The sequence below is a fragment of the Narcine bancroftii genome, chromosome 3 (assembly GCF_036971445.1).
Source record: "Narcine bancroftii isolate sNarBan1 chromosome 3, sNarBan1.hap1, whole genome shotgun sequence".
In the NCBI taxonomy this organism is placed as follows: Eukaryota; Metazoa; Chordata; class Chondrichthyes; order Torpediniformes; family Narcinidae; genus Narcine; species Narcine bancroftii.
In genome coordinates this window covers 324,426,766-324,453,898 of record NC_091471.1, presented here as the reverse complement: position 1 = coordinate 324,453,898, position 27,133 = coordinate 324,426,766, and the positions used below count along the sequence as shown (strand labels likewise).

At 45.3% G+C, this 27,133-nt stretch overlaps 1 protein-coding gene across 10 annotated transcripts in view; it reads right to left on the bottom strand.

Moving 5' to 3' along the window:
• tmem94 (transmembrane protein 94) overlaps positions 1-27,133 on the bottom strand; it is a 216,987-nt gene that overhangs the window by 175,124 nt on the left and 14,730 nt on the right. For all 10 annotated transcript variants that reach the window (XM_069929029.1, XM_069929023.1, XM_069929024.1 and 7 more), the window contains exon 2: positions 16,390-16,506. In XM_069929029.1, the coding sequence (XP_069785130.1) occupies positions 16,390-16,506 (117 nt within the window). The remainder of the gene's footprint in view (positions 1-16,389; positions 16,507-27,133) is intronic.

The window sequence follows — 27,133 nt, the reverse complement described above, 5'->3', positions numbered from 1 at the left end:
AAAGTTAGTAAATGTCAGGTACAGACTGGTGACTTATACTTTTATACACCAATTATATTTGACCCTAGAACATTTGAAAAGATAAGCTGAGTGCTTCAGATGAATGTTTTGGTGCAATGATCAAAAAGCTATATTTGTTTGCACTCAGTATGGCCTTGTGATAAAGTTAAGGGTTTTTGGTATAGATTAAGAAATTGTTTACAAAACATTTTAAATATAAAATTCTCTTTAGATTCTGAAGATCTTTTTAATTGGAGATGTTAGTGAAATGGGCTTGAGACATAAGTTAGATAAATTTCAAATGGCATTTTTGAGATTAGCTTTAGCAATGTATAGCTATTTCATGGAAAGATCAAATGGAGTTTAATTTACAAAGATGACATTTGGAAATAAGATCATGTATTCCAATGGAGAAGATAACATAATTTAAGGGATAAATATTATGCATTTAAAGGATTTGGGGCCCATATCTGGATTATTTTAATTTAAAAATTTAAGACTGGTCCTGAGAGCTGCTGGGTCTCCTTATCATATAGTAAATGAATGATGTGGTGTGTTCTCCTTGTCTATTTTTTCCTTTTCTTTTGCTATTCTTTTCTTTGTTTGGGGGGTAGGGGTTTAGAATTAGGATAGAGGGAGGGGATAGTGTTAGAGTTGGAGGGAAGGCTGGGGTTTTTTGTAGGATTTTCTGTAGTTCTTTTTTCTGTAACCATGTTTACATTTTGACAAATTGTTATATTTCAGTTATGTAACTCTGGTTATTGCTTTTTTCCTTTTATAAATAAAATATTTTAAAAATACCAAGGCAATGGGGGAAAAAAAAGACAAAATTGACTTATTTGTAAGGAGCAGCAATAACATTTGCACTATCAGACAGAGAAACGTGTGGGGTTTACGAGTGTATGGTGACAGTTGCTACAGATATCTAAGGAAAGGTACTCCCTGCTAAAAATGTGAAATCTCAATGTCCGGTCACAACTTAACTGTGCCAGGAAATGAAACAACTGCAATATGTCACCCAGTCCCAAAAATGTTCAAAAATGTTAGGGTGGTAGGTGCCTCCAGTCTGTGGTGGATCAGGAGGGTGGCGTTGTCCAGCATGTCTTTGGCATTCTGGAACGCTCTGGAAGACTCATCAACCCAAGCAATGACTTTTGCCTTGCCTGTCCTCAGCATGAAGAGGGGGTGCACAATGCGTGCCGCTGCCAGTATGAACCTGTGGTATAAGTTTACCATACCAGCAAATTCTTGTAGCCCTTTTACAGTGTGTGGCTAGGCGAAATGCCAGACCGCCTCAACTTTCTCGGGGAGGGGTGTAGTTCCGTGTCTGTTAATCTTGTGCCCCAGGAAATCGATGGTGTCCAGACCAAACTCACTCAACCGGGTGCACAGTTGTCTCAGGTGGGCAGAGTGGTCCTTGCAGCTACGGCTGGCGATGAGGATATCGTCCAAATAGATGAACGCAAATGGAGGTCACGGCCCACTGTGTCCACCAGCCGCTGAAATGTTTGTGCCACGTTCTTTAGACCAAAGGGAAGGCGGAGAAATTCAAACAAACCAAATGGGGTTATGATTGCAGTATTGGGAACATCCTGGGAGTAAATGGTGGTACCTCCGGACGAGGTTCACCTTGGAGGACACCCATGCAGGTTGGCAGCAATGTATTGGATGTGGGGCACAGGATATCTGTCAGGAGGTGGCGTCATTGAGGCGGTGGTAGTAACCACATGGTCTCCAACACCCTACTAATTTGGGCATCACGTGGAGGTGAGGCGCCCAGGAACTGTCAGAGCACCGCACAATCACCAGCTCCTCCATTTTCTTAAACACTTCCTTCACCAGGGAGTCGGCATGTCCTAGGGTGGAGTGCCCCCCACCAGTCAATATGTGCTGCCTTACCCCATGCTTTGGCTTGGCCACGGAGAACTGTGGCACCACTATCAAGGGGAACTCCACCAGGATTCATTGTATTATGGAGTCCAGGTGGGGGGGCGGGTAGCTTGGCTTTCCCCAAAGGCAGAGTTTGAAAGGTCTTGGTATGCATAGGCAAGCAGTGGGCACGAAGAAAGTCAGTCCCCACTGCTGCGAGGCTAAAGTGGCTATTGCCGAAACGAAAGGGGATGGTGCGGATCCCAAAAGTTCAAATGGAAGATCTGTTGGCTGCCCTCAGTGCTGGGCCCTGCTTGCTTTTGCGGGTGTTGAAGCCTACCCGACAATGAGTCCCAGACATAGAGGAGACTATCACATGGGACAATCGCCGCAGCCATCAACGTGACCAGGGCGTTTCCTGAAATCCCGCAGGGTGGGCGGCATTGACAGACCTCCGCACCCCATCACTGATAGTTGTAACATAGTTATCTTTGGATGTTCACTTGCCTCTCTGTTGGCCTTGATCTTGCCAGGGGTTGTTTGTGAGGCTTGCTGATGTGGTTTATGATGGTGCTGGTGTCCTTCTTCGCTCTCCAGATTATGTCTGCCCGGGCAGTGACTCTCTGAGTGTGGCTGAAATCCTCATCTGCGAGCAGGAGTCATATCTTCAGGCAGGTGCTCCAGAAAAATCTGCTCAGAGCAAGCAAGGCTTGTGGCCCTCAGTAAGAGCGAGCATCTCACTCATTAGGGCGAACGGGGCTCTGTGCCCCAATCATTCCATATGCAGCAATCAGGTGGCGCACTCATGCCATGAAAGCCTGAAAGTGCAGGTTAGTAACTCTTTGAGGACCACGTCGTTTGCCTCGCTCCAGAGGCTGCTGTAGGAAATCTACGACCTTTGCCACTGTGTTCTGATCAAGGGCGCTCACGACATAGAAGTAGCAGTGTCTTAGGTGGCAATGTGGAGAAGCTGGAACTGAGCCTCGGCCTGCTCAGACCACACGTGTGGCTGTGATTCCCAAAAATGTTGGGAACCTGAGTGAGACCGTGTGGATGGTCGCTGGCTCTGCTTGATCCAACATGTCAGAGTCACCAATGTAGTGTACGTGCTACATGAGTGTGGAGAAGAATGACACACACATCAAAGCCTTGAAAGACGAGACTGATTTATTGCTTTGGCCCTCGTGCTTTTATGGGCCCTGGCGCTGATGTCAGGCTCCCGTGTCATTGGAGTGCCAGCCTTGGATTGGCCAGCATTCCCACCAGAGTTCCCATATTTCTGTTGTGAGGAGGCCACCTTGGACAATGGCTGGTGTCACCCCCAGATATGCATAGTCGCCACATTCGTCGGCCATTTTGCGGGCCAGTCCAGGTGTCCACGTGCAGGCCACTACAAAGTAGCCTTTTATATGGCAACATCAAATATTTTCTTGGAATACAAATTCACTACCACTCGTTTCCATTTAAACATCTTGCTATTTCATCAACGAACAATTCCAGTAAATGTGTCAAATTTCCTATCCACAGTAACTCTGCCTAGTTGCTTAATAATTTTCTAAATGTCCTGCTCATAGCTCCTTATTAAGGTATTCTAGAATTTTCTCAATGGGACATATTGGGCTAACTAGCCTGTACACAAAAGTGCTAAGAAACTCAACGGGTCAGGCAGCAAAATCAGTTCACATGGGGTTTTATTGTTGTTCAATTTTGCATGTTAATAGATTGCATGAGTATTAACTTGTGTCCAGAGTCATCATACATAGAAACTTTCAAATCTGTTACCTATGACCTTTCTTTGGCTTGGCTTCGCGGACGAAGATTTATGGAGGGGGTAAATGTCCACGTCAGCTGCAGGCTAGTTTGTGGCTGACAAGTCCGATGCGGGACAGGCAGACACGGTTGCAGCGGTTGCAGGGGAAAATTGGTTGGTTGGGGTTGGGTGTTGGGTTTTTCCTCCTTTGCCTTTTGTCAGTGAGGTGGGCTCTGCGGTCTTTTTCAAAGGAGGTTGCTACCCGCCGAACCGTGTGGCGCCAAGATGCACAGTTGGAGGCGATATCAGCCCACTGGCAGTGGTCAATGTGGCAGGCACCAAGAGATTTCTTTAGGCAGTCCTTGTACCTCTTCTTTGGTGCACCTCTGTCACAGTGGCCAGTGGAGAGCTTGCCATATAACACGATCTTGGGAAGACGATGGTCCTCCATTCTGGAGACATGACCTACCCAGCGCAGTTGGATCTTCAGCAGCGTGGATTCGATGCTGTTGGCCTCTGCCATCTCGAGTACTTCGATGTTAGGGATGAAGTCGCTCCAATGAATGTTGAGGATGGAGCGGAGACAATGCTGATGGAAGCGTTCTAGGAGCCGTAGATGATGCCAGTAGAAGACCCATGATTCGGAGCCGAACAGGAGTGTGGGTATGACAACGGCTCTGTATACGCTTATCTTTGTGAGGTTTTTCAGTCGGTTGTTTTTCCAGACTCTTTTGTGTAGTCTTCCAAAGGCGCTATTTGCCTTGGCGAGTCTGTTGTCTATCTCGTTGTCGATCCTTGCATCTGATGAAATGGTGCAGCCGAGATAGGTAAACTGGTTGACCGTTTTGAGTTTTATGTGCCCGATGGAGATGTGGGGGGGCTGGTAGTCATGGTGGAGAGCTGGCTGATGGAGGACCTGAGTTTTCTTCAGGCTGACTTCCAGGCCAAACATTTTGGCAGTTTCCGCAAAACAGGACGTCAAGCGCTGAAGAGCTGACTCTGAATGGGCAACTAAAGCGGCATCGTCTGCAAAGAGTAGTTCACGGACAAGTTTCTCTTGTGTCTTGGTGTGAGCTTGCAGGCGCCTCAGATTGAAGAGACTGTCATCCGTGCGGTACCGGATGTAAACAGTGTCTTCATTGTTGAGGTCTTTCATGGCTTGGTTCAGCATCATGCTGAAGAAGATTGAAAAGAGGGTTGGTGCGAGAACGCAGCCTTGCTTCACGCCATTGTTAATGGAGAAGGGTTCAGAGAGCTCATTGCTGTATCTGACTCGACCTTGTTGGTTTTCGTGCAGTTGGATAACCATGTTGAGGAACTTTGGCGGGGCATCCGATGCGCTCTAGTATTTGCCAAAGCCCTTTCCTGCTCACGGTGTCGAAGGCTTTGGTGAGGTCAACAAAGGTGATGTCGAGTCCTTTGTTTTGTTCTCTGCACTTTTCTTGGAGCTGTCTGAGGGCAAAGACCATGTCAGTAGTTCCTCTCTTTGCGCGAAAGCCGCACTGTGATTTTGGGAGAACATTCTCGGCGACACTAGGTATTATTCTATTTAAGAGAATCCTAGCGAAGATTTTGCCTGCAATGGAGAGCAGCGTGAATCCCCTGTAGTTTGAGCAGTCTGATTTCTCGCCTTTGTTTTTGTACTGGGTGATGATGATGGCATCACGAAGGTCCCGAGGCAGTTTTCCTTGGTCCCAACAAAGCTTGAAAAACTCATGCAGTTTGACATGCAGAGTTTTGCCACCAGCCTTCCAGACCTCTGGGGGGATTCTATTCATACCTGCTGCTTTCCCACTTTTCAGTTGTTCAATTCCCGGGTGAGGACCTCATCCAGCTCTAGCCTTAGGGGCTGTTGAGGGAGCTGGAGCAGGGCGGAATCTTGGACGGAGCGGTTGGAACTGAAAAGAGATTGGAAGTGTTCTGACCATCGGTTGAGGATGGAGTTCTTGTCGCTGAGGAGGACTTTGCCGTCTGAGCTGCGCAGCGGGCTTTGGACTTGGGGTGAGGGGCCGTACACAGCCTTTAGAGCCTTGTAAAAACCCCTGAAGTCGCCAATGTCCGTGCTGAGCTGGGTTCGCTTGGCGAGGCTAGTCCACCACTCATTTTGGCTAACATATAACATAACATAACAATTACAGCATGGAAACAGGCCATTAGGCCCTTCTAGTCCGCACCGAACCAAACACCCCTTTCTAGTCCCACCTCCCTGCACAATGCCCATAACCCTCCATCTTCTTCTCATCCATATACCTGTCCAACCTTTTATTAAATAATACAATTGACTCCGCCGCCACTATTTCTCCCGGAAGCTCATTCCACACAGCTACCACTCTCTGAGTAAAGAAGTTCCCCCTCATGTTACCTCTAAACCTCTGCCCCTTAATTCTTAACTCATGTCCTCTTGTTTTAATCTTTCCTCCTCTTAACGGAAATAGTCTATCCACATCCACTCTGTCTATCCCTTTCATAATCTTAAATACTTCTATCAAATCCCCTCTCAACCTTCTACGCTCCAAAGAATAAAGACCTAATCTGTCCAATCTCTCCCTATACTCTAGATGCTTAAACCCAGGTAACATTCTGGTAAACCTTCTCTGCACTCTCTCCACTCTGTCTATATCCTTCCTATAATTAGGCGACCAGAACTGCACACAGAACTCCAAATTAGGCCGCACCAACGTCTTATACAATCTCAACATCACCTCCCAACTCCTATATTCCATGCAATGATTGATAAAGGCCAGCATACTAAAAGCCTTCTTCACCACCCTATTCACGTGAGTTTCTACCTTCAGGGAACGATGTACCGTCACTCCTAAATCTTTCTGCTCTTCTGTATTCCTAAATGCTCTCCCATTTACCACGTATGTCCTATTCTGATTCTTCTTACCAAAATGAAGCACCTCACACTTATCAGCATTAAATTCCATCTGCCATTTTTCAGCCCACTTTTCTAAGCAGCCCAAATCCCTCTGCAATCCTTGAAAACCTTTTTCATTATCCACTATTCCACCTATCTTAGTATCGTCTGCATATTTACTAATCCAATTCACCACCCCATCATCTAGATCATTAATGTATATAACGAACAACAATGGGCCCAATACAGATCCTTGAGGCACACCACTGGTCACCGGCCTCCAACCTGACAGACAATTATCCACTACCACTCTCTGGCCTCTCCCTTTCAGCCAATGTTCAATCCATTTGACTATCTTAAAATTTATACCTAAAGACTGCACCTTCCTAACTAACCTTCCATGTGGTACCTTATCGAAGGCCTTACTGAAGTCCATATAGACAACATCCACTGCGCTACCCTCATCCACATTCCTAGTCACCTCTTCAAAAAATTCAATCAGGTTGGTCAAACATGACCTTCCTCCCACAAATCCATGTTGAGTGCTCCTGATCAGACCCTGTCTATCCAGATGTTGATAAGTACTATCTCTAAGAATTTTCTCCATTAATTTATCTACCACAGACGTCAAACTTACAGGCCGATAGTTGCCAGGCTTCCTCCTTGAACCCTTTTTAAATAACGGAACCACATGCGCAATGCGCCAATCCTCCGGCACTATCCCCATATCTAATGACATTTGGAAAATTACCGCCAGAGCCTCTGCTATTTCCTCCTTCACTTCTCTCAATGTCCTGGGGAAGATCCCGTCTGGTCCCGGAGACTTATCCACCTTTATATTCTTCAAAAGCCTTAAAACTACACCTTTTGTAATCTCTATATTCCCCATATTTACCCAATTTGCTTTTTTTATCTCACATCTCCCAATATCCTTCTCCTTAGTGAATACCGAAGAAAAGAAACTGTTCAATATCTCCCCCATTTCTCTAGGTTCCACACACAGTTTTCCGCTCTGATTTTCTAAGGGACCAATTTTGTCTCTAGCTTTCCTCTTACCATTAACATATTTGTAGAACTCTTTTGGATTAGTTTTCACCCTGCTCGCCATAGTTTCCTCGTACCTTCTTTTAGCTTTCCTAATTCCTCTATTAAGATTCCTCTTACATTCAATGTATCTTTCAAACACCTCCTTAACTCCATGCTTCTTATATCTAATGTACGCCTCCCTTTTTCTTCGAACCAAGTTTCCAATATTCCTTGAAAACCACGGCTCTCTCAAACCTTTTGCCCCTCCTTTTAACCTAACAGGAACATAAAGCTTTTGCACTCTCAAAATCTGATCTTTAAAAGACTTCCATCTCTCTACTACATCCTGCCCATAAAACAAATTGTCCCAATGCACACCCTGCAAGTCCTTTTGCATCTCCTCAAATCTAGCTTTTCCCCAATCAAAAACCTCAACCCTTGGCCCTGACTTCTCTCTTTCCATAATGACATTGAAGCTGATGGCATTATGATCATTGGACCCGAAGTGCTCGCCAACACTAACCTCCGTCACTTGACCCATCCCATTTGCCAACAGTAGATCTAACACCGCTCCTTCTCTGGTTGGCACCTCTACATATTGTTGTAAAAAACTATCTTGCACACATTTCAGTCCTTTCACAGAATGTGTTTCCCAATCTATATGTGGAAAATTAAAATCTCCCATAATTACAACCCTGTGCTTATCACAAATATCTACTATCTCCCTACAGATTTGCTCCTCTAGGTCTCGGTCCCCTCCGGGTGGTCTATAATACACCGCTACAAGTGTAACCTCTCCTTTCCTACTCCTCAGTTCCACCCAAATAGCCTCCGTGGATGTGCCCTCTAATCTATCCTTCCTCGGCACCGCTGTAATATTTTCCCTGACAAGCAATGCAACCCCACCTCCTCTTGCCCCTCCGACTCTAACACACCTAAAACAACGAAACCCAGGGATATTCAGTTGCCAATCACATCCCTCCTGCAACCATGTCTCACTAATCGCTACCACATCATACTTCCAAGTATCAATCCACACCTTCATCTCATCCACCTTTTTTACAATACTCCTGGCATTAAAATATATGAATTTCAGAGATTTCCCAATTTTTAATCCCTGTTTTCCCTCATCTTTAATAACAACATTATTTACTTTTCCTGCCAATTGCCCTTCATCTTCTTCCAGAGCATTTCCCTTCTCTATCACCTGCCCATCCATATTCAAATACTTACTACAAACTTTCTTTGTTTGCATTCTAACCTTCTCCTTACTGCTCTGTACTATTTTGTTCCCTCCCCCCAACCATTCTAGTTTAAAGGATCCTGAGTAGCTCCCGGAGTTTGCGCTGAAGATGGCTGCATGCGCGACGGAAGGCTTGTTTCTTCTCTGGCCAGGACGGCTTTGTAAGGTTAGCCTGGTGGGCAGCTCTCTTCTTTGCCAGCAGCTCCTGGATTTCCTGGCTGTTTTCGTCGAACCAGTCCTTGATTTTCCTGGAGGAGAAGCCCAGTACCTCTTCAGTGGATTGCAGTATGGTAGTCTTCAGCTGATCCCAGAGGGTTTCAGGGGACGAGTCCGTGAGGCGGATTGCATCCTTGAGCTTTGCTTTGAGGTTTGCCTGGAAGTTTCCTCTCACTTCGTCTGACTGCAGGTTTCCAACATTGAACCTCTTTCTGGGGGCTTTACTGTTCCTGGGCTTTGGCTTGAAGTGAAGGTTGAGCTTGCAGCGAACCAGCCGGTGGTCAGTGTGGCATTCCGCACTGGGCATGACCCTGGTGTGGAGCACATCTCGTTTGTCTCTTTCTCGCACCAGGACGTAGTCCAGGAGGTGCCAGTGTTTGGATCGGGGATGCATCCAGGTAGTCTTCAGGCTGTCCCTCTGCTATGACCTCAATCCAACTCAAACCACTTCACTTCCACACCCCATTGCCACATGGACATGTTTGTCCATGACCGAATGAATTGCAAGGCTGAAGCGACTCCTAATTGGAGGAACCACACCTTATATTTAATCCTGGCAATCTGTGCTCCTCTCACTTCCAATTTGGACAATTGTGAAGAAAGGTTCAGGTCTGAAACATCTGCTGCTTTTGCTTTCCATGGATGCTGCACGACCTGGCACGGAAATGATTTCCCCTCTAAGCCTGATGCCACTTGATTACATTGGAAAATGAAGATTTTGCTTCCTGAATACTTCTGGGTGCATTTTATTTATTTTGGGCAGCTGATAACAAAAATCACCTTAAAAGTTTCCTATCACATACTTTTTTTAGATATAACCTATTTTTGTGATTTCCTGTCATATAAAAACATGAGGTTATGTTACTGAAAATTCATTTTCTGCATTCCCTGCTGATCTTGGTGCAGTCAGTGACAAACATGGAGAAAGGTTTCACCAGGGCATTTCAACCAGAGGAAAATGATATCAGGGTAACTGGAATCCATCAATACTGGCAGCTACTATTGTTAGCACAGATGCTAAGGACAATCAAAAACCAGCAGCAAAACATTTTTTAGGTCGGTTGAACTAATGCCATGTGTCAGCATCATTATGCAATTAAACTTGCTAAATTTAAAAAAAATTGTTTCTCAAATTCCCACATGATTCAGCAAATCTGAAATTATCTTTGTGCTCGTCTTGAAATTGTCTTAACATAATCCCCAATCTTATGATTTTTAGTACCCAACAAAGATTGTTGGAAAATAATTATGCAAAAGCTCTGACATTTCTCTATACCCCAGAAATTCCTCAGTCTTGTCTTCTGAGGGACCAATGCTAATTTTAGCTCCTCTCCTATTCATTGAAAGTCTTGTATCCTTTAGTTCGCTGTATACTTATCCATTTCCCTCTACATTTTTTTTAAAATTATCCTTTGCTGCTTTCTTAAAAAGTTCCCAATTCTCTGGTCTATAATTAATCTTTGTAACATCAGGTGCCTGACCTTTCAATTTGATACTTCCTTTAATTCATACCCAATTACACCCAACAACCCCTGTACGTTTTGAAGGGTGGGAGGAAACCCACACAGACATGGGAAAAACATACAAACTCCTTATGGTCAGTGCCAGGTTTGAACTCCTGTTGCGCTTAACCATACATTGTGCATCCTTCACAGTAATTGTTGATGTTTACAAAATCTCCTTTTAAATTATTTTCCCAATCCACTTTAGCTAATTTTGTCCTCGTACCACAGCAAGTGCCTTTATTTAAATTTAGGACACTGGTTTCTGACCCAAGTTATTCAAACTAAATCTGAAATTTGACCATTTAATCATTCATTAACCTGGCTAATTACACAAAATGAAATACCCTGGTTCCTGTTTACCTCAAGAAATCATTCTGTCAACTGTATGAACTTATCCTTAAGGCTCGCCTAATCTGTAAAATTAAAATTCCCAAGGCCATCACAGAAAGTTTATAACAGACCTCCAGTTCTTCTTCAGTTATACTCTTCTTTACTCTTAATATTTCTATCAAGAGAAAAAATGCTGCATGGCATTTAAAAAAGGCCCTGCTGAGACCACACTTGCAAAAGCATGTACAGGTATGGCAGCTCTGCCCAAGGGAAATACTTGCAATATTGTAATAAGGGTCAAAGTTTCATCAAATTGGCCTGGAATTTGCCAGGAGAAGGGAGAAAGAGTTGCTTTGTAAGGAAATGGTTAATCTTACCAGGAATCATTATGCTGACTGAGCCTATACTTTTGGAGAACTATGCGATCTTACTGAAATGTACAAAATTCTTACAAGGGATTGATAGGGTGGTTGTAGAAAATGTCGTTTCCCTATATGGGTGGTCTAGAACCAAGGATTCAAAGGGGATCGGTTATTAAGACCATGACAAAAATCAAAAGAAAAGAAGGATGACACTTTTGGCGTAGAAGTTAGTGCAACGTCTTTACAGACGGAACCTGGATTTCAATTCTGTGCTCTCTGTAAGGAGTTTGTACGTTCTCCCTAAGCCTGCGTGGGTTTTCTCCAGGGTCTCCGGTTACCTCCCACCCTTCAAAAACTTACCATTAATGGGGTGTATATTAATGGTGTGAAAATTGGGTGACATGGATTTGTCGGGCCAAATTGGCCCTAAATTTTAAAAATATACACTTCTCTAACAGTTAGGAAATATTTGGTGAGTATATTCAATAGATCACGGAAAATGTAAGAGATATGATGTAAGTGCAGGAAAGCAGTAGGGAGATGAAACATTAATCATAAGATTAAAAAGCAGAAAATATACAAAGGACCAAATCATACAGCATGAACCAATTCAAAATGACTCAGCTCTGCTTCTATTACTTTTGTTTGAAGCAGGGTGCACAACAATTTCAGTAGAATTCAGCTTGGATAGCCATACACAAAGATGTTAACTGTGAACAATCAGGTCGGACTCGGGGTCGGAGGAGGCAGTGAGTCAGCGCCTGGTGTCGGGTGAGAGGAGGAGGAGCCAGGAGTTAATTGGGGTTAATTGGTAAGGGCTAATAAAAGGAATAGAAAAGGAGGGAGCGGCACAGTGAGTGAGTGCCCCAATGAAGGAGTGGGGACTTGGGACGGCTCGAGGGACTTCGGCGAGCAGGGGCTGAGAAGGAGCTCCTTGTGTGGAAAGGTATCTTTGAAACAACATATTTATAGTAAGAAGGAAGAAATGGAGTCAGTTGGGGTAGCTAAGTGCTCCAGTTGTGGGATGTGGGAAATCAGAGACAGCACAGCTGTTCCTGACGACTACACCTGCAAAAGGTGCATCCAATTGCATATAATGAGTGACCGTGTTAGGAAGCTTGAGCTGCAGTTGGATGAACTGAGGATTATAACGGAAGCAGAGGCAGTGATAGAGAAGAGTTACAGGGAGACAGTCACCCCGAGAAGGCAGGAGTCAGGGAATTGGGTGACTATGAGGAAAGGAGGGAGAGTGCCTGTGCAGAGTACCCCTGTGGAAGTGCCACTCAGCAACATGTATTCTGCATTGGATACTGCTGGGGGGGGAATAGCCTATCAGGGACCAGGTCTCTGGCACAGGGGCTGCCCCTGAGGTTCAGAAGGGAAGGAGGGATAAGAACAGGATACTTGTAGTTGGGGACTCATTAGTCAGAGAGACAGACAGAAGGTTTGTGGGACAAGATCGGGGATCCAGGTTGGTCTGTTGCCTCCCTGGTGCCAGGGTCAGGGATATCTCTGATCGAGTTCATAGCATTCTGCAAGGGGAAGGAGAACAGCCAGAAGTCGTGGTCCACGTGGGGACCAATGACTTAGTTAGAATTGGGGATGAGGTCCTAAAACAGAATTATGTGGAATTAGGTAGGAAGTTAAAAAACAAGACCTCCAAGGTAGTAATCTCTGGATTGCTGCCGGTGCCACGTGCTAGTGAGGGTAGAAATAGGAGGATGTGGAGGATGAATGCGTGGCTAAAGAGATGGTGCAGGGGGCAAAGGATAAGATTTCTGGATCATTGGGATCGCTTCTGGGGAAGGTCGGACCTGTACAAAAGGGACGGACTCCACTTGAACTGGAGGAGGACCAATGTACTGGCAAGCAGATTTGCTAGAGCTGTGGGGGAAAGTTTAAACTAGTTTGGCAAGGGGGTGGGGAACAGAGTGTGAGAGCAGTGTCAAGGGAGCATGGCCACCTAGATAGGAATAATAACGATAACAAAGGTGGGATGGAGATTAGGGTAAAAGGTAGAAAAGGTGAGGGTCATTCTCTGAAATGCATATATTTTAATGCAAGGAGCATAGTGAACAAGGTAGATGAGCTTAAAGCATGGACAGATACTTGGGGTCATGATATTGTGGCAATTAGTGAGACCTGGCAACTTAATATTCCAGGATACATTTGTTTTAGATGTGATAGATCAGGGGGTAAAAAAGGGGGAGGCGTTGCTTTGCTTGTTAAGGAAGACATTACTGCCGTGAGGTGGCAGGATGGTATGGAGGGATCGTCCAGTGAAGCTGTTTGGGTGGAACTGAGGGGTGAAGGAGGCATGAGGGTGCTAATAGGGGTGTATTACAGACCACCAAATGGCCAAGAAAATTAGAGGAACAAATTTGTAGGGAGATAACGTATATGTGTGAGAATCATAAGGTAGTGATCATGGGAGATTTTACCTTCCCTCACATTGATTGGGATACCCATACAGTTAGAGGGCTGGATGGGCTAAAGTTCGTAAATGTGTTCAAGATCGTTTTCTAAATCAATTAGTAGAAGAACCGACTCGGGATGGTGTAATACTGGATCTCCTGTAAGGGAACGAGCTAGGTCAGGTATCGGACATTAATGTTGGAGAACAAATTGGGTCTAGTGATCATAACTCTGTTAGTTTTAGGGAAGAGCAAGGAGGGGCCTAAAGTTGAGGTTCTGGATTGGAGAAGAGCAAATTTCGAAGGAATATGAAGGGATTTGGGGAGTATTGAGTGGGACAGGATATTTTCAGGTAAGGATGTAAATGAAAAATGGAAGATGTTCAAGAAAGAAATTTTGAGGGTACAGAGTAGATATGTCCCAGTGAGGATCAAAGGAAAGGCTGGAAGTCATAGGAAGGCTTGGTTTTCGAGGAATATTGGAAATTTGGATAGGAGGAAAAGGGAGGTGTACAAGAGGTACAAAGAGCAGGGAGCTGAGAATTTGAAGGAGGACTACAAGGAGTGAAGGAATCTTAAGAAAGAAATTAGAAAGGCCAAAAAAAGGCACGAAGAGGCTTTGGCAGACAGAGTAAAAATAAATCCAAAGGGTTTCTATAGGTACATTAAAAGTAAAAGATTAGTGAGGGATAAAATTGTACCCCTTGTAGATAGCGAGGGTGGGTTGAGTGAGAAGTCAGAGGAAATGGGGGAATTTTGAATGATTTCTTTGCCTCGGTATTCACTAGGGAAAAAAATATTGAACCAGTTAAAGTAAAGAAAAATAGTGGGGAGGTCATGAAGCATATAAGGATAACCGAGGAGGTAGTGATGGCTGTGTTGAAAAAGATAAAAGTGGATAAATCTCCGGGACTGGACAAAATATTCCCAAGGACACTCAGGGAGGCTTGTTGACAGATAGTGGGGCCATTAACAGAGATATTTAGGATGTCACTGGCCACGGGGGTAGTGCCAAAGGATTGGAGGGTGGCGCATGTGGTTCCGCTGTTTAAGGGGTCCAAATGTAAACGTGGGAATTATAGGCCCGTGAGTCTGATGTCTGTGGTGGGCAAGTTGATGGAAAGTGTTCTGAGGGATGGTATTTACAAATATTTGGAGGTACAGGGATTGATAGGGAGTAATCAGCATGGTTTTGTCAGGGGTAGATCATGCTTGACAAACCTGACTGAGTTTTTCGAGGGGGGTTACAAAAAAGGTTGATGAAGGGAAAGCTGTGGATGTTGTCTATTTAGACTTTAGTAAAGCTTTTGACAAAGTTCCCCACAGGAGGTTAGGAAAAAAGTGGAGGCATTAGGTATAAATAAGGGAGGTAGTGAAATCGATTCAGCAATGGTTGGATGGGAGGTGTCAGAGAGTAGTGGTAGAAAATTGTTTGTCCAATTGGAGGCCGGTGACTAGTGGAGTTCCTCAGGGATCGGTCCTGGGTCCACTATTGTTTGTTATATATATTAACGATCTGGAAGTAGGGGTAGAGAATTGGATAAGCAAGTTTGCGGATGATACAAAGATTGGTGGTGTTGTGGACAGTGAGGAAGATTACTGTAGATTAAAAGGTGATTTAGGAAGGCTGGAGGTGTGGGCTGAGAAATAGCTGATGGAATTTAATACAGATAAGTGTGAGGTGTTACATTTTGGAAAGGCAAATCTAAATAGGTCATATGCAGTAAATGGTAGGCCATTGAGATGTGCAGAGCAACAAAGAGATTTAGGAGTTATGGTAAATAGTACCCTCAAGGCTGATACTCAGGTAGATGGTGTGGTGAAGAAGGCATTTGGAATGTTAGCCTTCATAAATCGGAGTATTGAATTCAAGAGTAGGGAGGTTATGATAAAATTGTACAAGGCATTGGTGAGGCCAAATTTGGAGTACTGTGTACAGTTTTGGTCACCAAATTATAGGAAAGATATAAACAAAATAGAGAGTGTGCAGAGAAGGTTCACGAGAATGTTGAAAGGATTTCAAGGTTTGAGTTACAGGGAAAGGTTGTGCAGACTAGGGCTTTTTTTCTCTGGAGCGTAGAAGATTGAGGGGGGACTTGATAGAGATTTTAAAAGGGACAGAGAGTAAATGTGGATAGGTTTTTTCAATTAAGAGTGGGGGAGATTCAAAAGAGGGCATGGTTTAAGATTGAAGGGGGAAAATTATAAGGGGAACATGAGGGGAAATTTCTTTACGCAAAGGGTGGTAGGGATGTGGAATGAGCTTCCGGCAGACGTGGTTGAGGCGGGATCATTGGTTACATTTAAGGAAAGACTGGATAGTTACATGGAGAGGAGAGGACTGGAGGGGTATGGACCGAGTGCTGGTCAGTGGGACTAGGTGGGTGGGGATTTGTAACAGCATGGACTAGTAGGGCCAAACTGGCCTGTTCTGTGCTGTAAATGGTTATATGGTTATATAGATACTGATATTTTTAGACAGGGTCCCATCCAATTTTTAAAACTGGACCCACCAATTTTGTAGCCCAGTGCAGTGTAATAACAAACCTGCTTCAAATTGCTAAACCAGTGCAGTACACCTGGGTCTTGAGAGGGACAAGGCCCTGGATGCAGTCTCAGGCCCAGAAGACGAGATTGGGGTCTTGCATAAATCATTACTGCATCCCTGGTTCAGGACACAGCATCAGGACTCTGAAGCCTGCTGTCAGTAAGACCCTAGGAACCTAGTCTTGGTGTTAGGTAGGGTATTAGAATGGTAACTGCAGGCAAAACGAACACAGATGTTATGCACTAGAGTTTTAACTATTCCTTTACCTTCCAAGAATCCTTTTTTCTCTGCTGCTTCTGGTGCTCTTCAAGGATTGCAGTGAGCTGGTTACGGAGGATCATCAGAGCTTTCCCAGTGGAAAGGCCCAGGTTTTCCATCTTATCCTGTGAAATGATAATAAAATGATTCAGCTATACCCCTCATCATATAATAAAGGTTAGATTATCAAACAATAAAAAATACCCATAAATGGACCGTCTTAGGATTGAGAATGTATTTCGTTTCAGATATGCTCATTCCAACTGGGTGCAAGAGATTTTGCTTTTCCAATTTTAATGTGCCACTGCAAAACGTAATACACCAGGGTGATAAATACACAAAAGTGGAGAAAATCAGCTGGTCTCACTGCGTCCATAGGAGGCAAAGATATATAACCAACATTTCAGACCTGAGCCCTTCAAGAAATATCTCCAATACTTGTGAATTTACTCCAATCAGAACATCTGCGGACTTTGTTTTACCACACATGGGTAATACATAGGATGATACTATGGTTTTGTCACTGACAAATACAATTGGAAGTCATTGCAAATACGACATCAAAAGCAACATCATATCCAAAATATCTCTGCAATATTATTTTTCTTCACTGTTTATTGCATATTTGTGCTTTGCTACTGATGGAGACAACCTAATCAAGGGATTGATGATAGCATATGGCTGAACAACTACCAAACAATTCTTCCTACACTTTCCCCTCTCGGAGATGAAATGTTCTGTCCTCAGTGGAAACCTCACCGTTATCCCCATTCAGCTTCATCTCAATGAATTCAGCATACTCCATGATGCTGTATCCGTACCTACATCTTCCACCAGGATTCTCCACTCCTTAAACCTTCTCTCTCCTCTTGGACACATTGTTCCAGCCTTCTACCAGTTCTGAATCTTTATATTTCCAATTGCTGCCAAGACATTAACTGTCTCGACTTCACCACTTTCCTCACTTATTCCAATCTCAGCCTCTCGAAGCTTTCTGCCCTCCACTCACTCCGCACCAATCCCAACCTCATTATCAAAGTTGCAGACAAGGTATTGTGGTCTCGCACACATACTTCTACCTCAACAATAGGACCCCACCAAACAACATCAAGTCACCGTCTCACTCACTCTCTGACCTCATTACCCTCCACGGCCTCCAACCTTCCCGTATTCCAACCCTGTCCGTTTATACCTCTGACCCAAAGATCTACAAATACAATTGTTCTGGCAGACCCATCATTTCTACATGTTCCTGCCCAACTGAACTGGTATATAACCATATAACCATATACAGCACAGAACAGGCCAGTTTGACCCTACTAGTCCATGCCAGAACAAATCCCCACCCTCCTAGTCCCACTGACCAGCACCTGGTCCATACACCTGGTCCAGTCTTTCCTTAAATGTAAATAACGTCCTTGCTTCAACCACCTCTGCCGGAAGCTTATTCTACATCCCAACCACCCTTTGCGTGAAGAAATTTCCCCTCATGTTCCCTTTATAATTTTCCCCCCGCAATCTCAAACCATGGCCTCTGGTTTGAATATCCCCCACTCTTAATTGAAAAAGCCTATCCACATTGACTCTCTCTGTCCCTTTTAAAATCTTGAACACCTCCATCAAATCCCCCATCAATATTCTACGCTCCAGAGAAAAAAGCCCCAGGCTGCTCAACCTTTCTCTGTAACTCAAACTCTGATATCCTGTCAACATTCTCGTGAACCTTCTCTGCACTCTCTCTGTTTTGTTTATATCCTTCCTATAATTCGGTGACCAAAACTGCACACAGTATTCCAAACTTGGCCTCACCAATGCTTTATACAATTTCATCATAACATCCCAACTCTTGAATTCAATATGAAGGCCAACATTCCAAATGCCTTCTTCACCACTCTATCTACCTTAGTATCAACTTTGATGGTACTATTTACCATAAGTCCTAAATCCCTTTGTTGCTCTGCACTCCTCAATTGTCTACCATGTATATGACCTATTTAGATTTAGCTTTCCAAAATGCAACACTTTACACTTATCCGTATTAAATTCCATCAGCCAATCAAGCTTAGCTTGACCCCATTTTGGCTCCCCTGATCTCTCCCCACTGACATACTCAATATCTCACATGCCCTCCATCACTTCAACAACTTCTAGCTCCCTGAACTTAACCACATCTTCACCATGATCATCCAACCTCGATATACCTCCACCCCCCCCATATTGTCGGCCTCAAAGCCTTTCACTCTTCAAGACAATTATTCTCCCTCCACCACCATGCTCCAGAACTTGTCCTCACCACTTTCCCATCAAAATGGTACCCATAGAACCCAGTTACACCTGCCTTTTTGTTGGCTACGTGAAACAATCCATGCTACAAGCCTACACAGGTAAGACTCAATTCTTCCTCCGCTACATTACAATTTTGGTGCTGCCTCATGAACTTTATCCCCTTTGCTAATAAACTTTTCACCCCGAACTCAAATTCACTTGGTCCACCTCTAGCAACACTCTCCAATTTCTCAATTTGTTTGTCTTCAGCTCGAGACACAAACTCTCGACAGACTTTTTCTACAAATCCACCAACACCTACAGTTATCTTGATGATAAAGTAAGGTTAACAGAGATTGGGCTTTACTCTTTGGAGCAAAGAAAGATGTGAGGAGACTTAATATATAGAGTTCTACAGATTATGCTACATTCAGGTGGATATCCAGCAACATTTTCCTGGGATAACAAACACCAAAGGACATCTGTGGAAGGTGAGGGGAGGAAAATATAGGGAAGAAATTAGGGCTTGTGGCGGCACACATCACTCGTGGCAAACCGGCCCTGCTTGTATCGCCGCACCAGCAGGGCAGCCGCGAGAAGACGGCACCAGCGGGGGACCTCGGTGCCTCATGGCTAAGGCCAAAGCACGCGCCTTGGGCGAGCGTAATGATGTCACTGCCGGCGCGGAGGCAGAGCTCACGCCACCCTTAAAGGGTGCGCGCAAAGTTTGAATAAACAGTTTGTTTGAAACCCCCATCGTGTTAGTGGTGTGTTTCATTCTGTGTAGCAACCACTACATTGGTGAGCCCAGACTGTTTTTTGCCCTACCGATATAGATGCAACAGCAATCAAGCCGGTCACCGTGAAACTCTCTCCCCACCCCCCCCCACCACTTTCTGGATGCACTTGGTTGGGCAAGCGGAGGCACAGTTTCACCTCGCACGCCACGATGTTCTACCACGTTGTGACCGCGCTCAATGAAGAAACCGTGGCCAGGCCTGATCCACAACCCACTGGAGGAAGGTAAATACCTCACTCTCAAAAGCCTCCTCCTCGGGACCTTCGGTCTCTCCCATCAGCAGTGCGCTGCAGGCTCCTACACCTGAACGATCTGGGCAACAGATCTGCCCTCATGGACGAGATGCTGGCGCTGGCAGAGGGCCACAGACCCTGCTTGATGTCCGAACAGGCCTTCCTTGAGCAGATGCCAGAGGATATCCAACTCCTGCTGGCAGATGAAGATTTCTCAGACCCATGCAGACCTGCTCTGGCGGACAAAGCGAGAAAACAAGGCCACTCTTAGCCAGGTCACTCGCCCAGGACTCAATTGGCCACAGGCAAACCCCAAGCACAAACCGGAAGAACACTACCCCACCTGATGTTTCTACCATCAACGCTGGAGGTCCAAGCCCTCAAGTGCAGGCACCCGTTCATTTCAGGGAAACGACTCGGCTAGCCGCCATTAATGGCTGCAACGACTGGCCGCACTAACAGCCTCCTGCATGTGATTGATGTCCAGTGGCCGGCGTTTCCTGGTAGACACCGGAGCAGAACTGAGTGTGCTTCCTCGACAGCCCTCAAGACACGTATCCACGCAACGAGGCCCAAACTCACGGGCAGCCAACGGATCCTCCATCAAGACTTTCGGCACATGCAGCGCAGAGATTCAGAATGACAGGGACAGGTTTCTCTGGAACTTCATATTGGTTTTGCTGGGCACAGCATTCCTGGGAGCCAATTTCCTCCAGGCGCACAGCCTATTGGTGGACATCAAAGGCAAGCGGTTGGTACATGCCCTCACCTTCCAATCCGTCCGCTCGATTCCAGAAATACATGCGACCCGGGAATAGCTTCCATCAGTGCCCCCAAGAATGAGTATTCTCGCATGCTCGATGAATTCCCTGGCATCCTGCAGCCATAATTTACTTCCGCCATGCCACAACATCGAGTCCGCCACCACATTTCGACCCAGGGCACCCCCCTCCATGCCAAAGCCAGACGGTTGCACCCCCGAGAAGCTACAACTGGCAAAGAAGGTGTTCTCCTGACTGCAGAAGCTGGAGATCATCCACAGGTCGAATAGCCCTTTGGTCTCACTCCTCCACATGGTCCCGAAGGCTTCCGGGGGGGGGGAACCCATGCGGGGAACTACCGTCGCCTCAACAACGTGACCACTCCGGACCAATACCCCATCCTGCATATACAGGATTTCACGGCCAACTTGCATGGTGCCCGAATTTTCTCGAAGGTCGACCTGGTACGGGGTTACCACCAAATCCTGGTCCACCCCGACGACATCAACAAGAACACCATCATCAGCCTGTTCGGCCTATTCGAGTTCATGCAGATGCCTCTCAGCCTTAAAAATGCAGCCCAGACATTTCAACAGCTGATGGACGCAGTGGGCAGAGACCGACCTGGATTTTGTTTTTATCTATCTCGACGACATCCTCATCGCCAATCGGAACCACAATGAACACAAGGTCCATCTCGTTGCAGATGCGCTCTCAAGTCCCTCCATCCACAGCCTATCACTCGGCCTGGACTACACCCAGCTAGCACAGGTGCAGGAGGAGGACGCAAAAACAAGCTTTCCGCACTGCCATCATGGGCCTTTGACTCGAGGACCTCAAATTGCTGGACAGCTCTGACACGCTGCTCTGTGACGTCTCCACCGGCTTACCACGCCCGGTAGTCCTACAACAATGGAGACCGCAGGCCTTCAGCATGGTCCACAATTTGGCTCACCCCTCAGTCACGACCTCAGTTCGAATGGCAGCAGAACGTTTCGTGTAACAGATAGCCCAGATGGCTAGAAACTGCACACAGTGCCAGGCCTCCAAAGTCCAGCACCACGTAAAGGCTCCAGTACAGTAGTTTGACTCCCCGGCCAAGAGGTTCGAACATATACACATCGACATCCAGGGATGCCTGCTACTTGTTAACTGTGGTCGACCACACGACAAGGTGACTGAAAGCCATCCTGCTGAGAGACACTTCCTACACCAGGAATCTACTCGCCCACTGGATTGCCAGGTTCGGAGTTCCAGCACACATGATGAGCAACAGGGGCACCCAGTTCACATCCACCCTCTGGTCACAGCTGGAAAACCTTTTAGGGATCAAGCTCCATTATACCACTGCATGCCATCCCGAGGCCAACGATCGAGTGGAGCTCTTCCACCGGCACCTCAAGTTAGCTCTCATGGCTCGCCTCACCAGCCCCATCTGGACGGATGAATTGCCCTGGGTCCTGCTCAGCATCAGAACAGCTCCGAAAGAAGACCTAGAGGTATCGTCCGCGGAGTTGGTCTATGGCGCACCATTGTCACCACCTGGAGAGTTCTTCAGCACAAGCTTTGGTTCCACGACCGAGAATCAGACCTTGCTGGCAGACTTGTAGGGTAAGTTCGCCTCACTAGCGCCCCCACCACCGACCCACCATGGCAGCCACCCATCCTGCATCCCCAAAGAATTGGACATTACTGACTTCGTTTTCATCCGCGAGGCCCACACCCCATGCCTCTACAAAGTCCTGAAGTACTCAGGCAAGACATTCACTTTGGACAATGGGGGCAGGAAAGAGATATTCACAGTCGACAGACTCAAGGCGGCACACCTGGACCTTAGCCGGCCAGTACTGACGACCCAACCGAAACGACGAGATGGCCGCCCAAGCGGTGAGACGTGTAAGCCGGTTCTTGGGGGTGGGGGGGGCGTCTGCCGGTGCACATTACGCGCGGCGAACCGAACTCGTTTGCATTGCCGCACCGGTGGGGCAGCTGCGAGAAGATGGCACCGTCGGGGGACCTCCATGTCTCGTGTCTAAGGCTAAAGCACGCGCTTCGGGCAAGCGTGATGACATCACCGCCGACACAGGGGTGGAGCTCAATCCGTCCTTAAAGGGCATGTGCGAAGTTTGAATAAACAGTTTGTTTGAAACCCCCATCGTGTTAGTGGTGTGTTTCATTCTGTGTAGCAGCCGCTATAGGCTGTTTTCTTTTCTAAAACCACAGAGAGTGTTAGGTTCCTGGAATGCATTGCCAGGCACCTACCACAATATGGACATTTAAAAGTCACTTGGACAGGCAGGTGGCTGCAGGAAAAATAGAGGGTTATGAATTTGAGACAGGGAATGTTTAGTTTTTTGTTTAAGTTTATATAGGTTGGCATAACATCGAGGGTGAAGGGCTACTTCTTCTTGGCTGTAATGTTCTAAGTACACCCAGTCCTCTGTCAGGATTCTATTCCTTTCTCTCAATTCCTTAGTCTCCGTCGCATCTACTCCCACTTCCATGCAAGATCATCTGAGGTGTCCTCCCTCAAAAAAAGACCATGGCTTACCCTCCTCTGCCATCATCTCAGCCTTAATACATATATCCTCCATTTCCTACACATCTTCTCTGGCATCCTCTGCCCCTAAGTGCACAAGTTCAGGATTCCCTTTGTCCTACCATCACCCACCACCCCACCAGCCTCCACATCCAACATATTATTCTCCACAAGTTTTTCCACCGACAACATGATCACTACACCAGACATATCTTCCACTCCCTGTGATTCATCCCTTCCCATCAATTGCCCCCGGTACTGTTACAGAGTTCTGTGTTGTGTATTGGCCTATATGTTGTATGGTTTTATGTTAAAAAGTGAGTTTGCTTTAGAGAGCCAAGGTGAAGGTAGATTGCTGAGAGTGGGTGACGAACTGAGCATGTGCAGAAAATTATCTAAAAGGGGGTGTGGCAAGATGGCATTGAGTCTAGATGAGTAATCTCGACCTCTCTAGCCAGACTTTTAAATACCCGTTTTTTTAAACTTTGTTTTCAAGTTTAAACTTTTTAAATTTTAGTTTAAAGTATTAAGGAATTATTATGGCCACTAATGGTAAAAAGACTAAATCTCAAGTTCAAAAGAAAATACATTTTCGAAGTGCTGATGATCTGGGGCCAAGTTGACTTGAAACAGCCCCAGGCTCAATTCCTTCATTGCCTAAATCCCAAAGATCGCCTGTGGAGGCTGAAAAGGAAATGCATCAGGCAGCATTACAATCTGAAGAAATCGTTTTTTTTTCACGAATGGATGAGAAAACAACAAGATGCGGGGGAAGACCAGCGGCGACTCCCTGAAGAAGTCGGGATGCCGTCGCTGGGAGTCCAGACCCTCAGTAAAATTTAAAATGCCTTCTGTTGAATTGCAGCAGGAGCTGCAGTTACCTTGTTCTGCCACCATGTCAGAGAGAGCAGAGCTGAGATTTACCGAATCACAGTATATGCAAATGAATGCAGTTATTCAAGATGTTTTAAACCTGGAATAGTTATAAACAATGGGAATGGAAGCCAAGGCAAAGGAATGCTCCTCTTGCAGAATGTGGGTTGCCAGGAAAGCCAGCAATATCCCTAACGACTTCATCTACAAGATGTGCATCCAACTGTAACTCCTGAAAAGCCAAGTTAAGGAATTGGAGCTGGAGTTTGGGGGAGGGGGGGGGGGGTCTTTTTTTCTTTACTTTTGATTTGGAGATGTCAAATTCAATTCTGAGTCACACTCTCAACCTCACATATCTGTCCATGGCCTTTCAAACTACCCCACCCTGACCACCCACAGATTGGTGGAACAACACCTCATTTTTTTTTCTGTGCACTCTCCAGCACCAGGACATGAACACTGAGTTAACTGCATTCCACAAATAAGCTTGCCTCCCCCCCCCAACTAGTTATTCCAGTTCCTACTTCCTCTCTCCACCTAACCTAGACCCCTCCACCTATCATCTCCCACGTCCCCCCTTTAGTTCAGATATCTCTCATGTTGCCCCACACCTTGATGAAGGGCTCAAGCCCAAAATGTTGGTGATGTATGTTTACCTCTGCCACATAAAAGTAACTTTACCTTTGCTACATAAAGGCACTGTTTGACCTGCTAAGTTTCTCCAGCATGTGTATTTCTTTCAAATTTAATTGTGGGTTTCATGGAGTGGGGGTCCAGCGGGGGGGGATGGGTGGTGAGAGTCCTCTGATTTTCAGTGGAAAAATTCAATTAAAATTTGTAACTATTAATATAAATGGTCTTAATAATTAAATTAGGAGGAAAAGGTTTTTTTGGCATATATTAAAAAATTGAAAGTTGACATTGCCTTTTGGTTTGAAGGTGTAAGGGACTCAAGAGCCTGTCCTGTTGGTAACCCTTAACTCCATTATTATATGTATTGAATTAATATTTTTATAGACATTCTCCTTTTTTTCTTTTTTTAATTTTAGTTAGCATTAGTGGGTGGGGGTGGGGTGGGGTAAATAAGGGTTTTTTTCATATATTCTACATGTATTTTCTTTATGTATACTTTTATTCAATATGTATGTCCAATGTGGTTTTAAAATTATTAATTTTTTTTAAAAAAGGTTTATCATACTGGTGAATTCCTGTAGCCCAATGCCGGTCTACCTCAGCCTTCTCAGGGAAGGGTGTAAAGGTTAAAACCTCATATTTTTAACTCTTAGTTAATTTTGTGCCTGTCTCTTTAAGAGATTGTAGTGTTACCATAGTGACTATGATGTAAAATGTCATATCTGCGCAGACTAACAACTTACTCATTATTCGACAACGTGAAGGAAGTGAGCGTGAGAAATGTTTCTTTGAATTTTTGACTCTTTAAATACCTTTTTGTATCTCTTTAAAGTTTGTCTATCCCTTTAAAAGCTTCTCTATATATGTTTTAAATCTTCATTATACAGTAAATACTTTGTTATTCATCGCTATGAAAGTCTTAATACGAAGCTATACAAAACCTTTATCCGTTTTATCAACAAATTAAAAGTACTTTGAAATTAGGATATATTAGAATAAGGAAAGTGTTATTTATCTATAAGGGGTGTAGCCCCGTGTCTATTAATCTCGTGTCCCATGAAATCGACGGTGTCTAGACTGAACTGGCATTTCACGGGATTGGTAGTCAGCCCAAACTCACTTAAGCAGGAGCACAGTTGTCTCAGGTGGGCAGCGTGGTACTCGCAGCTGCAGATGGTGATGAGGATATCATCCAAATAGATGAACGCAAATGAAAGGTCCCTGCCCACTGTGTCCATCGGCTGCTAAAAAGTTTGTGCCGTGCTCTTTAGGCAAAAGAGTATGCAGAGAAATTCAAACAAACCAAAGGGGGTTATGCTGCCCAGGCTGCGATCCTCCAAGGGTCACTGAAGTCGTTAGCAAGAATCAGATATCTTTGGGCAGCTGATCCAGAAAGATCTGCTCAAAAAGGAGGCAAGGTTTGTGGCCCTCGGTTACAATCTAGCTTATTAGGCAGATGAGGCCCTGTCCCCCAATTTGTCCATATGCAGCAAATGAGCAGCGCATTTGCGACTGGAGAGCCTGAAAGTGAAGGTTAGGTCTTTGAGGGCCATGTATTTGCCTTGCTCTGGATGCTGCTGTCAGAAATCTACAGCTCTTACTGTTGATCGAGGGCACTCACAACATAGAAGTAGCAGGTGTCGTCAGCGATGATGTTGCAAAGCTGGAACTGAGCGTCAGATTGCTCAAACCACACGTACGGCTAAGACACCCAAAACCTTGGAAGCCTGAGTGAGACAGTGTGAATGGTCACTGGCTCCACTTGATGCAACATCTTCGGGTCCGAACCCTGGTTGGACCTGTCAAGCTCACCAATGTAATGCATGCGCTAAGTGAGCAAGGAAGAGAATAACATCCACACCAAAGCCTTGGAAAATGAGACTGATTTATTGCTCTGGCCATCGTGCTTTATATGGGTTGCTGGCACTGATGTCAGGGACCGTGTCATCATTCTTGCAAGAGTTCCCCAACTTCACGCCATGCAGAGGTCACCTGGGACTACGACCAGTGTCACGCCCAGTTGCCACATTCGTCGGCAATCTTGCTGGCCAGTCTGTGTCTCTGTGTGCGGGCCACTTCAGTCAAAAGGATGGTAATGGACAAAAGTAATTCAATTGAAGATCAGTGTGGTCAACTTTATATGGAGCCAAAAGAGATGGGGGCCATCTTGCATTCCACCCCCCCCCCCAAAAATCTGCATTCACTCAGGAAACTGGAACAGAGTAAGGAAAACAGCAGTGAGGTCATGGAAGCTATACAGATTAAAGTAGAGGAAGACCTTGCTGCTTTAAAACAAATAAGAGTGATAAATCCCTAGGGCCTGACAAGATATTCCTTCGGACCTTGAGGGAGGTTAGTGTTGAAATTGCAGGAGCTCTGGCAGAAATATTTCAAATGTCCTTAGCCACAGATGTGGTGCCAGATGATTGGAGGGTAGCTCACGTTGCTACATTGTTTAAAAGACTCCAAAAGTAACCCTTGAAATTATTGGCCGGTGAGACTGACATCAGTAGTAGGTACATTTTTGGGTGTGGTTCCAAGAAATCTGATATACAATTATTTGGATAGACAGAAACTGATTAGGGATAATCAGCATGTGTGGTAGGTCATGTTTTACCAGTTTTTTTGGTAAATTTTATTTTTCATTTG